The sequence below is a fragment of the Centropristis striata genome, chromosome 11 (assembly GCF_030273125.1).
Source record: "Centropristis striata isolate RG_2023a ecotype Rhode Island chromosome 11, C.striata_1.0, whole genome shotgun sequence".
NCBI lineage: Eukaryota > Metazoa > Chordata > Actinopteri > Perciformes > Serranidae > Centropristis > Centropristis striata.
In genome coordinates this window covers 4588839-4607389 of record NC_081527.1, presented here as the reverse complement: position 1 = coordinate 4607389, position 18551 = coordinate 4588839, and the positions used below count along the sequence as shown (strand labels likewise).

Sequence of the window (18551 nt, the reverse complement as noted above, 5' to 3'; positions counted from 1 at the left end):
TAATTCAGAACTATCCCTTTAAGGATAAAAAGCTGTAGAGTGATCATGTTACTGTATACTGGACAAGAAGTCAAGTGACATAAAGTCTGTAAAACGGATATACGTCACACTACATTGTTCAAGAGGTCAATTACTGTCTCATTTTAGTGAGATATGGAGGACAACTTTATTTTTATTTACAGAACAAGAAAAGGTCAAACAACTTAAACAGAAAATCAGGTAAATAATGAAAAATAAATAAAGAGTATATATATACACAACACCAGGTGTTGTTAACATTTATTTCTGATAGTTAATAGGTAGGAGGAGGGTTATTGTGTGGCCATACATATATGCTGATAAGCAAATCAGCAGACAGACAGACAGACGGACAGACCGACCAATGGGGGAATTTTATGTAAATGCTATAGATGCGTATGTGTGTGTGTGAAAGTATGTGTGTACTTTCTATTTATAAGTGCTTGACTCACTGTTAGGTCGCTCATCTTCATTGCTGTTTCTCCGCTTCACAGGTTGTCGATCACCTGACCCTGTAAAAAAACAAAAGCCAAGGTCGTTCAGCTGTCGATTTTTTACATGTATCACCCATTTTTATGTATTTTTACTTGTTTTCGTTCAAATTAGAAAAAAAAGTTTACAGGCAAAACTCAGATTAACAGAAAATTGAACAACATGGTACATCCCTGAAAAATATTTAGATATTTTGTCCCAGAACTCGAATACCTCGGGACACGTCCAGAATCAAAATGTGTAATTGTTGGACCTGGTGTCACTAACACAGATATTATAATGACAAGAATGGAACGATAGACCAGTTTGGAGTGGGCAGTTGCGTGCACAGACTGGTGGCAAAAATTCAGAGGAAAACAATTGCAATTTATGAAAACAATAAGAAAAAAGAGGGAACAGAAGAGTTTCAGGGGTAACGTCTTGCTGCTGTTGGATGACAGAACAGGAACAGTAAAAAAAATACTGGCCTTCATTCGATTACTTTGTCAAAGACTACATTTGAAGCTAGACATTAAATGGACGGACTGGACCACTGAAATCATATGAAATTCTCAGAAAATTATCTGATATATATATATATATATATATATTTTGCATTGAAGTGAATGGGACGGCCGAAAAAAATGAGCGAAAAAGAACAATAATTGGGGATTTTTAAACGTCTACTTCTCCGGCATAATTTCAGCTAGAGACTCCATTTAAACTTTAAACAGTAGACACAAGTCTTGTGTATCAGTGTACTAATCCACGTTTCGATAGGTCATATAGTGTTTTATCAATCCCTGTTCAATGACCATGATCATTTTTGGAGAAATTCTGAGATTATAATGGGTGTGTATTGCACGGAATGTTCGTGTCACAGTGTGTGACATCATCGCCAGAGTGTAGAGGGAGAGAAAAAATTGTCAAAAAATAAATTTGAAAACTGCGCTCCAGGCCGCAAATTCCACTCTACAGAAATAATTTATACATAGAAACGTAGGAAAATTTGTCTTCTCACTCACAATCCTCTGGTAAAGCTGTCAGAGTTATAGTTTGGCCGTAGGACGCACCGATGCGCCACCAACACGCACCAAAAGCCTTATTGGCTCCCATATTAAAAACGCAGGAAGATTTCTGAAAAAGGGAGATGTAACAGTTTTTTTAGATCGCTCTAACAAAGCTATTTTTTCATTTTTCTTAAAAAAAACCCATATGTAGACGTTCAGGAAGAACTCAGGACGCTCAAAGTGAAGTCGGATCAATGATAGGTATTATGGTTTTGCCAAAAATGATTGCTCTGATTGCCTTTGATCTTTGCTCTGATTACAGTTACAGATACACACACACACACACACACAAGATACACATGCTTCAAACACACACACACACACACACACACACACACACACACACACACACACATTTTGAGGTTAAAGGTCATAGGTTGCTGTATAAATAAATACTTGAAAAGGAATGATTGTTGTAGGTGTGCTCGTTGTATATGATATGGTATCATAACATTTCTAGTATTTTTTTAAATTGTTTAACATCTCTGAAAATTCTCATCATAGTGTACACACACCGGCAGTAGCCCCCGTGGCCCTTTCAGAATTTCCCCAGAGGAAATTTTCTAGTTAGAAATTAGATTTGCCTCCCTGATTATTAATATAATATAGGTATGTGATCGTTGGTTTTATTTGTCATTATTTAATTTTATACAGCATGCCAGTGTTTTAGTTACTGTTTAAAAAATCACCAATCAAATCAGACTGTTTTGTTCTAAAGAACACTGTAGCTGAAAATTGTACATCCAAAATGTAGGCTTGATTAAAAGAAATGCATCAGTCAGGCTGCACAAAGCTCAAACTACAAAAGAGAAATGAATATTTACAGAGTAAACTGAATATTGATGAATACTTTAGAATGAGGCAGTTAGCATCCCAGTGAACAGGAGCAGACAGTGAGTTATTGAGACTCACCTGTTGATGCAGACGCCATGATGTCACTCTGCTGGAAACATCACACAACCATTCAACTGCTGAGTTTGAAGGCCTAAAAAATCCGTCAAGAAACCCACAACAGAAGAATCAAAACATCCGTTATCTCAGAATACTGCAGGGTTGTATGCTATACAGAGTTTAAAGGCCATTGAGGTAAATTTGTGATTTTGGCTTTGAACTAAAGAAATAAAATTGACATGATTATGTTTATTGTCACTATGTATTTAATGGCTTGAGAATTATAACTTATATGTAATACTGTGATAAACACACCAGCTCATGACAAATTCAGTGCTGTTATTTAAATTATAAGGAAAAGTATTCATGATGGCAGCAGTCAGTCACTGGGAAAGAAAAGTTGTATGGCAGTTTTGAAGCAGCACAAACACCAAACTTGTGTTTTGTGAACAGAAAGAGGAGACAGACAAAGTCTGACTGAATTTACCTGGTTCTGCGCTCCTCATGACGTCACTCTGCAGATAATAATCTGAAGGCTGAAACTGTTACCAGAAGAACATAAAAGTCAAATGTAATTATTTTCACCTTCACAGCCAACTTTAAACAAACTTCTTCTGATTACAGCTGAAAACATGGTAGAGACCTGTGTGTAGAATTTCCATATAATTCATGATTAATGTTTTTACTTTTTAATGCATTTAGGGCCACGGGGCAATCGCACCGAGCACTGGTCCCATACAGCAATAGCTGTTGGGACCAGTGCTCAGGGCGATTCATTGAAATGAATGGGACGGCCGAAAAAAAATGATTGGAGATTTTTAAACGTCTACTTCTTCGGCATAATTTCACCTAGAGACTCCATTTAAACTTTAAACAGTAGACACAAGTCTTGTGTATCGGTGTATTAATCCACGTTTCGATAGGTCATATAGTTTTTTTATCAATTCCTGTTCAATGACCATGATCATTTTTGGAGAAATTCTGAGATTATAATGGGTGTGTATTGCACGGAATGTTCGTGTCACAGTGCGTGACATCATCGCCAGAGTGTAGAGGGAGAGAAAAAATTGTCAAAAAATAAATTTGAAAACTGCGCTCCAGGCCGCAAATTCCACTCTACTGAAATAATTTATACATAGAAGTGTAGGAAAATTTGTCTTCTCACTCACAATCCTCTGGTAAAGCTGTCAGAGTTATAGTTTGGGCGTAGGATGCACAGATGATCCACCAACACGCACCAACAGCCTCATTGGCTCCCATATTAAAAACGAAGGAAGATTTCTGAAAAAGTGAGATTTAACTGTTTTTTTAGATCGCTCTAACAAAGCTATTTTTTCATTTTTCTTTAAAAAAACCATATGTAGACGTTCAGGAAGAACTCAGGACGCTCAAAGTGAAGTCGGATCAATGATAGGTATTATGGTTTTGCCAAAAATGCTTTCTGTTTGAGGCCAGAAATTGCAGTATGTCCACCTCTGGCTGCTGTCACTGTTCTAAAACAGTCCACAGCTGTTAGTTTCCGTTGATTGCTCTGCTCTGATTGGTCGAACGCAAAGCTTTGATGCTTTGATGTATCTCTGACAAAAAGAGAGACCCAGACACACACACACAAGGTTGCTGTATAAATAAATACTTGAAAAGGAATGCTTGTTGTAGGTGTGCCCCTTGTATATTATATACTATCATCACATTACTAGTATTAATTGTTATAAATCTCTGAAGAATCTCATCATAGTGTACACACACCAGCAGAAGCCTGTGGCCCTTTCAGAATTTCCCCAGAGGAAATTTTCTAGTTAGAACTTGCTCTTCGTTTTTCCAGTGTAACCAGTAACGTCTAACATGGCGACATTCAGTTTGATATAAAAGAAATGTAACCTTGTATCACTTTCTGATATATTTCTCTTATGTAACTCTAAAAAAAAAAACTTGACATCACTATAAAAATAAAAGGAAAAGTAATTGTGAAGCATCCGTTTTTAGCGTATTGTTTATTAACGCGCATTTACCTGAAGTCATAAATCTGAAGCTGACAGTTAAAATGTTTCTTTCTGAATAAAGAAAGCTTAACTATCCTTAGCTGCTGCATCAACATTTACATCGAAATATAATTAATAAAAGTCACACTCAATTATAAGTATGAAACTCTTCTTCCTCGTGTTTAAGTAGGGTGTAGAGACTTAAAAAACTCTTTTCACAGCATTAGTCGGAGTTGTCTAAAGACGCAGCTTTATTTAAGATAATTAACTGATTCTGATCCATTTAAAATCATGTGTTTTGTTGCGTATTTTTGCCGCATGTGTCCGCCCCAAACACCTAAATTAACCTGCGCATTAACCTGAAATCACTTAGCCTACCTTACTTACACACTTTCACTTACACACCTTTCAGTGTGAGCTTTAGTATTTATGCCAGTTTCATGTGTCGGTGAACAGAATTAACAGCTTTTAAATGAATGTGATAATAAAATATATTTTGAGCTGAAACTCACCCGATGCTCGTCGTTATGAATTCATGCAACAGGTTCGCAGAGAAAGTTCATCTCTTTATTTCTGACCAGAAATAAAATACTGAACATCACAACAACGGTACTTCCTGTAACTTTCAAAATAAGATAAGATATTCCTTCATTAGTCCCACTAACACAATTTCTAGAGTTACAGCAACAAAAATAGAAAGAAGCATCACTAAAATAACAAGAAATAGTAAACAAGCAATATCAACAAGAAACATAAAGTATTAACAATTAAAGCAAAACAAATAAAAAAAACATTATATATAGTTTACAATACGGACAGACTCAAATGACTGTGCATCATTACACAGAGAAAAGTATTTATATTGCACAAAGAAATGATAACACACCTGACTGAAGTACTGGAGGTAGTTTGAGTACATATATTCAAGCTGCACACTGTAAGAAGACATCAACAAAAAATATAAATATAAAGAAAAGAAAGCAATTTACTTCACTTAGAGGGTCTAATCTTAAGGCAATCAGAGTTGTTGTTTTTTTAGAATTTCAATATACTTATTTAACTTTAAATGTCTTTATAATATTTAGCTTTTTTTCTTGATGTTTTTATCATTAAATGTCAAGCATTTTGAATGATCTTGTTGCTGAAATGTGCTATATGAAGAAACTTTTATTGCCTTTGGTCTTCAAAAATAAACATTAAACACATTAAAACTTTATTATTGTTGGAAGATGCCAGAGACCGTTAGTGTTGTTCACCGGGTGAACCTGATCCTGTTATATGTTGTGGCGGTTTTGATCAATGCAGTGTAAGTTCTGGGGAAAAAAAAGAACTGAAATAGTTGGATCAAACAACATGTGTAAATTATATAGATGTACACAAAAATACGTATTTGGGATAGGAAGAAAACAGGTGTAACAAACCTTTAATCATTTGTTATTATATTGTATTTTGGTGTAATCACCCTTCCAACTGTTTAGTGTTGGGGTGTACTAAACCTTTAAACTGTTAGAAATGATGGTGTAAATACACCTTTAAATTGTTAGAATTGATGGTGTAAATAAACCTTTAAATTGTTAGAAATGATGGTGTAAATAAATCTTCAAAACTTGTTAGAAGGGAGACTTGTAGCTTCATCAGAATCGGACTGATTTCTGGAGGGAAATTCTTTAGTTAGAAGCTTCATGATCGTCAATAATTAAATCTTAGTATTTTTATTCGGGTGTAGTAGAATTTTAAAATTGTAATACAAGTGTAACTTATTTAAAAAAATGGTGTTTGGGTGAGATGCTGATGTAGTTGTAGTTCTACAGCTGTCCAGTAGGGGGCGCTGACAGGTCTAGAAATGCAGGTCCAGATCTGCAGGTCCAGATCTGTAGACACATATTTCCTATAACAGATAATGAAGTGACACTAAAAGACTTATTGTAATTATCTTAAATGGCCAGTTTTACCCATGATAAAAGAAACGCAGTTCAAATTAATAAATAATATTCATCCTACTGCTGAAACCCTAAGGAAAAGGTTTAATTTTGAAGTAAGTCTGTGTGTTTTCTGTACGATAGAACATGAAACAATTGAACACTTGTTTTTCTCTTGCTCAGTCACAATGCAGTTTTGGAAAGATGTTTATCGATGGATAAATATTGGGATTAACAATTCTATGTTTAACCAATTTCAAGTGATGATTTATATGGATGGTCTGCAAAAAAAAGATATCCAAAATGGTGAACATAATTCTTATTATGGGAAAACATCATATACACAAGAATAAATGGAAAAACAGCAAACCCACCATAAATTCTTTTAAAAATGAAATAAAAAAATTATATAACATCCCTGAAGTCATTAACGGAAGATATAATCAGTCCATAACTGATTTGTATGAAACAATGTCTAGTTCTGTTCAATATGTGCTGTGTGTGAGTCTGAGTGTGTGTTTGTGTGCGTGCATGACTAAATGCGTGTGTGTGCATGTTTGTGTATGTGTACATACAGATGTGTATGTGGGGGAGGGAGGGGTGGGTTTTGTCATTTTTATTGTCTGTTTTTATTCTTATTTTTTGTAAAGCACTTTGTGTTGCATTTTTATGTATGAAAAGCGCTATATAAATAAAGTTTGATTTGTTGTCTTTTAGGATGCAATCCTGTTATTTTCTTTTATTATGCGCATTTATTGTTGAAAGTCAACCCCTGTATTTATTTTATTTTATTAATGTGTTCTAAGCTCGTACTGTGTTTTTAAAATGCAAGCAATGTTTCCTCGAATGAGTTTTTGAAAATTGATGTTTCAAATTGAAATATACGAAAAAATGTGATGTTAAATAAAGTTGAGGGAAAAAAAAGAAAAAAAAAAAGATATTGCCTGAGGGGGGCGGGGTTAGACTCCTGCCTCCATGTGGGCGGGGCTTAAGAGCAGCAACATTCCATAACATGTAGGAACGCCCCTCAGATTTAACAGGATATCTGCAGTTTTAATGGTGCCTGCTGAAGGTTGACGCAAACTGCAGAGCCACGTGTGTTTTCGTATAACGGCACGTTAACGGTTGTTTAACGGTAAGACTTCTCAATGTCAGTTTAACGTTACAGGAATGCTAAATGACGAGCTAGCTCATGTTAGCGGTTAGCGGTCTGCAGTGTTATAAAAGTACCGCTATTATATATAAGTGTTAGTTTAAAATAACAGATAAACAATGCTGCATTCAACTCAAACCCCGCTGTAATGGTGGTAGTTACTGCTGAAATATACCTCACACCATTTATATACAGTCTATGCTAACACCGAGCTAACAGCTGCTGAACTATTAACCCTCCTGTCGTCCTTCCGGGTCAAAGTGACCCAATCTGTTCTGACTATTCATTCTTTCCTCCCTCCTCCTGCCTTCCTCTCTTCTTTCCTCCTTCATTCCTTCTTTCCTTCCTCCTCTATCCTCCTTCCTTCTTTCCTCCCTCCTCCTGCCTTCCTCTCTTCTTTCCTCCTTCCTTCCTTCTTTCCTTCCTCCTCTATCCTCCTTCCTTCTTTCCTCCCTCCTCCTGCCTTCCTCTCTTCTTTCCTCCTTCCTTCCTTCTTTCCTTCCTCCTCTATCCTCCTTCCTTCTTTCCTTCCTCCTCTATCCTTTCTTTCTTTCTTTCTTTCCTTCTTTCCTCCTTCCCTTCTTTTCTTTCCTCCTTCAGCTATCTCCTTTCCTTTCTCTCTTCTTTCCTTCCTCCTGATTTCCTCTCCTTTCCTCCTTCCTTCCTTCTTTCATCCCTCCCGCCTCCATTCCTTCCTCTATCCTCCTTCCTTCTTCCCTTCCCTCGCCTCCCCTTTCCTTCCCCTCTTTCTTTCTTTCTTTCTTTCTTTCCTTCCTCCTTCCTTTCTGCCCTCTTTCCTTCCTGCCTCCCTCCTTTTCTCCCTCCTTCCTTCTTTATTTTTTCCTTCCTTTCTTCTCCTCCTCCCCTTTCTTTCCTCCATCCTCCTTCCTTTCTCTCTCCTTTCCATTCTTTCTCCTTTTCCTCCTCTCTTCTTTCCTTCCTCCATCCTTCTTTCTTTCCTTCATTTCCTCCCTCCTTCCCTTCTTTTCTTTCCTCCTTCCGCTATCTCCTTTACTTTCTCTCTTCTTTCCTTCCTCCTGATTTCCTCTCCTTTCCTCCTTCCTTCCTTCTTTCATCCTTCCCGCCTCCATTCCTTCCTCTATCCTCCTTTCTTCTTCCCTTCCCCCCCTTTACTTCCCTTCTTTCTTTCTTTCTTTCTTTCTTTCTCTTTCTTTCTTTCCTTCCTCCTTCCTTTCTGCCTTCTTTCCTTCCTGCCTCCCTCCTTTTCTCCCTCCTTCCTTCTTTATTTTTTCCTTCCTTTCTTCTCCTCCTCCCCTTTCTTTCCTCCATCCTCCTTCCTTTCTCTCTCCTTTCCATTCTTTCTCCTTTTCCTCCTCTCTTCTTTCCTTCCTCCATCCTTCTTTCTTTCCTTCCTTCTTTCCTCCATCCTTTTTTACTTCCCTTTGCGTCCTTCCCTCTTCTTCCTTCCTTGACCCGAGGACAACAGGAGGGTTAATGATAGCATTGCTGATACTTTAACCCTTTGGAGTTTTTGACTCCTTTTCATTCTGCCTGTATATAAACCACTTTAAAATCTTTACCATGCCATGTTGGTATCATTGTTTTCAGCACAACCTCACCTATATGACCAGATTATTATTTTCATTCTGACTTACTTGATCAACATTTTGAACCAAAAAGAAACAAAGAAAAACCAACACATTGGCCCAAAATGTAGTGGAGTAGAAGTATAAAGTTACATAAAATGGAAATGCTCAAGTGAAGTACAAGTACCTCAAAATTGTACTTAAGTACCGTACTTGAGTAAATGTACTTAGTTACTTTCCACCACTGCTTTTGATTAATTGATTGTGAACTTAATTGGTCTGTGAACTGTCATAGAGTAGTGAAAGATGCCTCAGAACTCAATTTAGCATCTGCAAATGTCTCGTTCAGTCCAAAAATCCAAATATATTAGTCACTAAACAACGATATAAAACTCATAAGCATCAGATCAATAAACCAGAGAAAATGGAACAAGAGAGTGTTTGGATTTTCCTCTTGATAAGTGACCTCAATGATTTATAACTTAATAACCAATATCACAACTGTCTAAAGTCTGTTGAGTTACTTTGCAAGCTTGTGCAATGATAGCATTATTTGGTGTACCAAATGAGGAAACAAACATGACCAAGAAGTAACTCAACATAATAGCATTTGTTTCTTTGCTGGCACAAATTTTACTTAATTGAAAGTCAAGTATGTCACCCACTGCAGCACAGTGGCTAAAAGATGTAATGCTGTTTTTACATTTGGAGACGATTAGATTTGCAATAAGATGCTCAGACAAATTTCAATCTGTTTGGGAACCTCTTTTGTCATACTTCATACTTTGGTTTATGTGTGTTTAGGGGGGAAAAAAAAGAAGAAAAATCTTTTGTAACTGTGCTGATAAGTCATTGTCACTACTATTGGTTTTTCACTAAAAAGATTTATAAAAAAAATAAATAACCAATATCACTTTGATCCTGTTTCCAGATGGCTGCAGCTCTGGCCAACAGAGCGATGGGAGCCGTCGTGGGATCAGCAGTTGCAGATGCAGCAGGTAATAAAAGTTATCATGGTGTTGAGTGTATTTGATCTCATGTAGTCAGTAAAATGCTTTAAGGCTAATAAGGAGTTTCCTTGTCCTGTCCCCTGTTGTAATACACATTATCAGTGGGTTTACATGTTGAAGAACCTTTTATATACTTCTCTAACCATTTGATTTCATTAGATTTACCTTTTTTGGAGGAAGTATATTCAGATCCTTTACCTAAGTAAAAGTACAAATACCAGAATGTAAAAATACTCAATTCTAGTAAAAGTCCTGGAATGGCAATTATAACTTAAATAAAAGTGAAAAAATGTGCTCAAAGCATCAAAAGTTAAAATGTCCCCTGTCAGGTTATAAATACAGCTTTTCTCCTAAAGAGTTGTGAGTTTGTCTAAAACATAAATAAAACAGAATGCAATAAGTTGCTAATCCCTTTTTTAATACATATATTCAATTAAAACTTTACAAAACAAATATTTTATGATTAAATTACAAACAATTTTTTTCTATTCTTTTTTTTCTTTTTTTACAATGCATCACATTTTCGAAGATCTTCATATGTTTTTTGTGTAAAATCTTAAAATAACTATCATTTTCAGATAATTGTAGTTGAGTAAAAAAAATACAATATTTCTCTCTGAAGTGTAGTGGAGTAGAAGTTTGTCATAAAATGAGACTACTCAAGTAAAGGTCTGAAATCAAATCTCAAATTTTACTTAAGTTAAGTTGTAGTGGCTATTTGTTAAATAGTTCTTTCACTTTTAAAACTTGCACAGAAGGCCACTGATGCACCACTTTTATTAGGATGTACTCAGGCAAAAAGAAGACCATTTACCAGACAGGATTCATGTTTTGGTTCATTTAATTTCCAGATCAAAGTAAACAAACATTTCATTGCTCTGGTAAAAAACTGTGTTCCTTCTGGTGCATTACCTGTCACTAGCACCTGCTACCTTTTATGAATTCAACTCTTTTCATTTATTAATACTGATGATTGTCCTAGTGTGTACCAGGACCTTTAACTTCAAATGTTTATTTGTTATATGCATTAATTTCAGAGTACACTGAGACATTAAACTGCATCATTTTCAATAAAATTTTGGAAAAGTTGGGGTGTTCTAAAACTTTTGACCAGTAGTGTACATTCTATACATTATAACAGTTATTTGGCATTTATTATTGATATATATTTTTTGTGTTTGTTTCTTTTCCTGAAAGTACTTTGCATTTTACAGATGTTGCACATTGGAGAAAATATATTTTAGCATGTTAAATATGTTTAAATAGTTGTTGCATGTAGTGGTGTGAACATCAATGAATAAATATAGTTAAATATATGCAGATATAGTGCATTACCTGTCACTAGCACCTGCTACCTTTAACCCATTGAGGCCTGAAAAATCGCTGGGCGATTTTAAAATAAGTATCACTCCCTCCGGGACATTAACGACACCATGGTTCTGATTACTGATGGCTTTATTTCTTCGTCGTCATCACAATCCACCGTCGAACTATAGTATGACAGTATTAAACATAAATACATTTACATAAACAGTGCAAAGTAAAGACAAATATATTAAGGAAATAAAAAGTAATACACATACCTCGCTGGCCGCATATAACCGAGAGGGAAATGAGTACTTAAAATATCCAGTTCGAAATATAAAAAATAAAAACATTTGCTTCTCGATACAGGGAAAACTTCTTTTCATCACATCAGGGAAAAATGTGTCGCCTCCTGTTAATTACCTGTTGCAAATTAAAGTGTCCCAGTGCAACGCAAACTGAACTTTCGTTCCTACTTCTAACATTCACAACTCAATATTCATGAATAATAGATTAAATGAATATATAAACCAAACATATCAAATAATGATATAAATAATAGTTATGGCAGTTAAAATAAGCCTCTAATTTTCTGGAAATTCTGGAAAAAAAGTGTCAACTCTTCTACTAAATAATAGATTTTTCAGCCTCTGTAGCAGATAGAAATTAAATTCAAAAAGGTATTTGAGAGCTTATACAAATACTACAAAACAACATATCCGCTTTCCAGGCTTCAATGGGTTAACAGTGCCAAATACCTGTTTGGTCTGGTGCTTAGTGCCCCTAGTGGACAGAAAAATAAATACAAAATAAACTATAATAATCAAACTAATAAAATAGCTCAAAAGTATTTGCATAAATTTCCATCCCACCTGTGATTTCAAGTAACTTCTTGTTGTGATGAATATAAAATGCTGACTCGTCCCCCACAGCGCAGCCCCTCCACTGGGTCTACGACCTGCAGAAGCTGCAGGGGATCCTGGCTCAGGATCCCAACCCTGAGTTCCACTCCGAGTCGGCCAACCCTTTCTACACCAGGCAGACGGGACAGCAGAGCTGCTACGGAGACCAGGCCTTCGTCCTGCTGGAGTCCCTGTCTGAATGTGGAGGTAATAGGGGTGTGCCATATCGTATAGTTCACGATAATATTGGTATATTTTTTTTATGGTTAAAAAAAATGCATATCATGATATTGGCAACATTCCGACTTCTTGATGTAGTGGTTAAAGTTGTTTTAATCACAAAAAAATACTTACTTTCTGTCGCTAAACACATGCAGCTTTCAAAATAAGAGCACGGTGTGTTAACAGAATCCACCGCAGAACTTACAAGAAGACTGTCAAAATAAGATGCCTTAAATAAAACATACAAGAACCTTTATTCTCCTTTACAAAATGTGATTAAAATATGCCCCCGGAACCCCTAAATGGATATTTTCATTATTTGCTCATACTCAAGAGTCAAGAGTATTTTTTTTGTATTTGGCAACTGTTGAGATTTGCACTTCACACTACATTTTAGATTTTTATTTATTTATACAGACAAAAAAAAAAATCATATTTTCGATTTCGTAATATCGTCAAGAATATCGTTATCGCCAAAATAGCCTGAATCTAATGAATCTAATCTAATCTAATCTAATCTAGGGCTAAATGTGGATGATCTGAAGCAGCGCACACTGAAATTCTTCGGTCCCGGATCAGAGTACGACACGCCTATCAACGACCCGTACAGAGAGAGAGGAGGTAGGAAACTTTATGTCGCTGCAGAGAGAATGAATTCAACTCTTTTCATTTATTAATACTGATGATTGTCCTTGTGTGTACCAAAAAAACCTCACTTTTATCGATTGGCCTTCTCTTAATTTCCTTTTATTACTGTTGTATGATTACCTTGTTGTGATTGGTGATTTTTTATTTTAAATTTTTTTTAATGTAATTTCTTCTTGTTGTTTTATTTTGTTGTCAGTAAAATGTATTTGATATGTTTTATTTCTGTTGTACAGCACCTTGTAACTTGTTTTTGAAAGGTGCTATATAAATAAAGTTATTATTATTATTACCAGGGCCGAGACCTCAGCTGCCCATCCAGGGACCGTGGAGACACGCCAGTCTGAAGGGCTTCCTGAAGAACGTGGACGCAGGCAAAGAGGAGACGGGTACACCTGGAGTCATGACAGTACAATCACTAAGATATAACTGAGGGAAAGCTCTGACTAATGTCTCGTTCTCCACAGGCTGTGAGAACGACTGCCAGATCGATGGCATCACCAGACTGGCTCCTATAGTCGCTTTCTATGCAGGAAAACCAGACATGCTGGAGAAGGTCGAGCAGGCGGTCAGAGTCACTCAGAACAACGATGCATGTGTGGCAGAGACTCTAGCAGCTGCAAGGTCAGTCCATCTGGATCCACTACTCTAATTTAACTTTCTCAGGGGCCCTAAAAAGTCTTTAAACTTCTAAAATCCAATCATTTTAAAATCAAGGCCTTAACCCTTAATAGGACACTCATTGAATTACTTGCAAATTCCAGATTTCAACCCTAGAGAATATTGGAGGATATTACATACAGCCAGAATGTGTAAAAAAAACATACAGACTCGGGGGGGGGGGGGGGGTAATATTTTGAGAAATAAGTTTACAAGATTAAAGTGGCAAATCTATGAGGAAAAAATGTGCAGATTTATGAGATTTAAAGTGGTGAATCTGCGAGAAAAAAACTGCTTTTTTCTCGTAAATCTGCAACTTTTTTCTCGAAATATTACCCTATTATGTATATTCTATACATAGATATAGAAGACAGAGTAAGAATATATATATATATATATATATATATATATATATATATATTTAAAAAAAGGCATATACATACATTCTATACACATTATATACATTCATTCCTGCTATTTGACATTTATTATTAGAATATATATTTTTTTGTGAAAATATATTTTAGAATGTTAAATAGGTTAAATAAGTTGTTGCATCTAGTGGTATGAACATCAATTAATAAATATAGTTAAATATATGCAGATATAGTGTGGTATATGAAATATATAATAAAATAGAAAAAATACAGAAGGCCTAATGTGGTAAGATGTAAACAGAGAAAAAAAATGTGTGTTTAAAAACCAGATAAAACCAGTAAATCTGAGCTAAATTATCTTGCTGCATGGACAGATAATTATAAATAAATAAAACAAGATAAATTATCTAACACTTCTAAATCTAAGGTTTTTTTTTTATCTTGGTAAGAAACAAATAATTTGCAGTGTGCAAATAAACCATTCTCTCTCTCTCTCTCTCTTATTAAATAAAAACATACATATGTAGTGAAATAAAACTATGTGCAGATAGAGCCCAAACTAGAACTGAATATTTACGGTATATTGACTGATTTTCCAGGTTCCTGGAGCATTACATTCTGAACGGTCCTGATCCAAAAGCCTTGGACTCTGTGCTGGATCAGCTCAGTGACCCGAACAGGAAGCAGCCTCAGGATCTGGACAAAGCCATCATCGGTATGTGAAGTCATGGGACAGAGTCACATGATCAAAGGGTTTATCCTTCCTCATTTAGTTTCATATACTGACTAGTCACTATGGTTGTAACTGTTTCTACAGACACACGATTATGGCCAAAATGATAATCACGAGTATTTTGATCAATATTGTAATCACGTTAGGGAAAACATGTATTTTTATTGCACTACTTTTAAACAAACAATAACAATAGTTTTTAGTGTCTGGTGCTTGTTGTAAACAAACAGAGATCACTAAGTGAACACCTCCTGCAGCAGCAGCACATACACACTGTACTGCTACAGAGCTAACTGTTAGCCTGTTAGCACATACACACTGTACTGCTACAGAGCTAACTGTTAGCCTGTTAGCACATAGACACTGTACTGCTACAGAGCTAACTGTTAGCACATACACACTGTACTGATACAGAGCTAACTGTTAGCCTGTTAGCACATACACACTGTACTGCTACAGAGCTAACTGTTAGCCTGTTAGCAATTTGCAGACTGGATGCTAAGGGGTTAACATCCCCTCTGGCTCTGCAGCTGGGAAAGACTGCTGCAGGAGGACTGTGCTGCTTGGACTCGTTCTTACTCTTAACGAGCCTCCGGCCCCCGCGGCTCGTTAAGAAGAGTAAAAGGTCTCCAAAAGTCTTTTTTTTGAAAAATAGTCGCTAAGAGGGTCTGAAAAGTTGCTAAACGTTGGCAACACTGCTTCGCCGGCTTTTACAAATGGCGTGTGTTGTTGTGGCGTTAAGTACTACGTCACATCCTGCTTAGTGTTCTATCCGATCAGCAACCAGGCTTTTTTCAGGGAAGAAACATGGCCCCGCCCCTGGTGGTTGGTGGACTACTGGAGTAGAAAGTGTTGATTAGATCTGCAGGAGAGACGCATTTTAAAATGGAAATATCGCCGACGATCAGGTTAATTTAATCGTGGCGGCCAAAATCGTGATCACGATTAAAATTCAATTAATTGTGCAGCCCTACTGTTACTACATTCCTCCATCTAAAGATAAAGTAAAGCTCAAAAAAAGCAATTTTTTTGTGTCTTTTTGACATATGACATATATTTGAGTAACTGTGAGTTGATCTTATTTTGTCATTGATTCCAGGACACATCCATCAGGTGAAGGAGAATCTATCAAAGACTCCTCAGGAGATCATCCCCGCTGTGTTTCCAAACACATGAGGTATCCTCACCAAGCTGCTGTTAACCTCTTTTATATCTTGGTTGTACTTTATTTCTTAAATTAAGATTGTAAAATCTAGAAATAAGCATGTTGAAATAAGAAATTAGCTCTTAAAACAAGATAAATTATCTAACACTTAAAAATCTAACATTTTTTTTTATCTTGGTAAGAACCAAATAATCATCAGGTCACTCTGCTCGGGCCAGTTCATCACTGCTTGCACCTTTAATTTATCTTGTTTTAAGAATTCATTTCTTATTTTAAGTGTTCAACATGCTTGTTTCTAGATTTAATAATCTTAATTTAATAAATCTTGTCAAGGTAAATTATCTGTCCATGCAGCAAGATCATTTCCCTCAGATTTACTGTTTTATCTTTTTTTTTGCCGTGTACAGTACTTAAGTAACTGTACTTAGTTACATTCCACCACTGTGGTAAACAGATATGTAGCTGATCTAGTAGCCAGCCTGAATGTGCTTCTGTGTGGTGCTGCTGTTGTTCCAGGGTTGCCAGGTGCGTTCCAGGCGGCGCTGCACGGCGTCCTGACAGCTCAGCACTACCAGCAGGCTGTCAGAGACACCATGAGCTGTGGGGGATGCACCTGTAGCAGAGGCTCCTTCATCGGAGCCTGCCTCGGGGCGCAGGTACGACTGTTATCTCACATCCATTATATTCCTAGATAGATAGATAGATAGATTACTTTATTCATCCCCGAAGGGAAATTCGGTTGTCACAGCAGTCCGGTATTCAAGTACAATAAAATACAATAGAATAAGATACTGAGGTAGCATAAATAAAAACAACAATAGAAAAAAACACAGAATAGAACAAGGACACAAGTTTAAAAAAAAAAAAAAAAAAAAAAAAAAAAGCAGATAAGTTGGTAGGTTGGCAAGATGATGGTAATTATACTGATGATATGATGGCAACAATGCTATGGTGACTAGACGGTATATAATTGTAATAATAGTATAGTATATAATATGTAATAATAAATAAATAGTAACAATATAAAATAAAATAATTATAATTATAAATAAAATGATATGATATATAATATATAAATATATTATAATAATAATAGTAATAATAAATAAGGCTGGTATAATAATAATAGTAGTATATTACAGTATATAGTAATAATAATAGTAATGTCAGCAACAGTATATATAATAATAATATATATAATAATAATAATAGTAATAATATTAATAACATAGCAAAGTGTCGTGCGTATATTTAGTGCCTACCTCTCCAGGTCAGAGCTGCACAGTCTGTTGAGCACTTTAAAACATCATTAAAAACCTATTTATTCTTCTTGGCGTTCAGTCCCAGCTAGGCAAGAATCCTGGGCTTTTTAAAAAAAACCTTTTTTACTCTTTTCTTTTTTTAACCCTAACTCTGTTTTTAGATTGATTTTTTTATTACTATTTTATTGTTTTACTGTTTCGAGTATTTTATTATTTTCATTGTTTTTATTTATAACTATATTTGTGTATGATTTTTATTGTATTTTAATAACTGTACAGCACTTTGGTCAACTGAGGTGGTTTTTAAATGTGCTATAGAAATAAACTTTGACTTGACTTTTATATGTCGTGGTACCCAGGTATTTTATGGGCGATGAATTATAAAATGTGCTGTTTTAATTCTCCCAGGTTGGACTTGAGGGAATACCAGCGTCCTGGACGTCCAAAACTCTGCGTTATGACTCGGTGTTGGAGCACGCCAAGAAGATTAGCAAGCACCAGCAGTAGTGCTTCTGTTTCTGTGGCCGAGAACTGAATGAACAAGTGTTGATCTTTGACAGGACAGTGAATGAAGGTTGTTGTCTAAACTTCTGGACGGCAGCAACCAGATGTTGTTTTGTCTCTGTTAAAGTTAAACACGGTGGTTCACATGTTCAATAACTGACTTCTTCTCAATAAAGTTCTTCTGAAAAAATATGTTTTGGTGAGTTTTTTTGTACTTCTGTGTCAATTAGTGATGGTAAAGCTCACCATTGTTAAAATACTTGGCTAATAATAAAACACTAACATGTTTCTAGTCAAATATTATTCATATTTTCAGTCCCCCCAAGGTTATGATATAGTTTTATATTTTTAAATAATTTTAGTTTTAATTTTATTGTCAGTTTTTGTTTTCAAATTCAGTTAGTTTTAATGAGTTTTTAGAGTGAGTTTGCAACTTTTAATTAGTTTTTATTTTTTGGAAAATGCTTAGTTTTAGTTTAGTGTTTATTAGTTTTAGTTTTTTTGTAATGGGGTATTTGTTGGGTGCCAGATTCAATAAAGTCACAAATGTTTCCTTTGTCTGATCCATCTCAGGCCCAATAAGTGAAAAAAGTTGACAAAGACGAAAACTAAGGACATAATTTTAGTTAGTTTTGCAATGACAAAATACAGTTTTCACAACAAGTTCACAAATGTTAGAAAGAAAAAGAAAATAAATTGTATGTTTGTACCAAGCATT

General features: G+C 35.6%; 1 protein-coding gene across 1 annotated transcript; it reads left to right on the top strand.

Moving 5' to 3' along the window:
• Window positions 1-7327: 7327 nt before the first annotated feature.
• On the top strand, window positions 7328-18025 carry LOC131980430 (crystallin J1C-like). Its single transcript, XM_059344673.1, has 10 exons — window positions 7328-7483; window positions 9980-10046; window positions 12296-12472; window positions 13010-13108; window positions 13429-13521; window positions 13600-13756; window positions 14769-14884; window positions 16002-16079; window positions 16584-16723; window positions 17738-18025. The coding sequence occupies exons 2-10, from the start codon at window positions 9980-9982 to the stop codon at window positions 17834-17836; spliced, it is 1026 nt and encodes a 341-aa protein (XP_059200656.1). The 5' UTR covers window positions 7328-7483; the 3' UTR covers window positions 17837-18025.
• The last annotated feature ends 526 nt before the right edge of the window (window positions 18026-18551 follow it).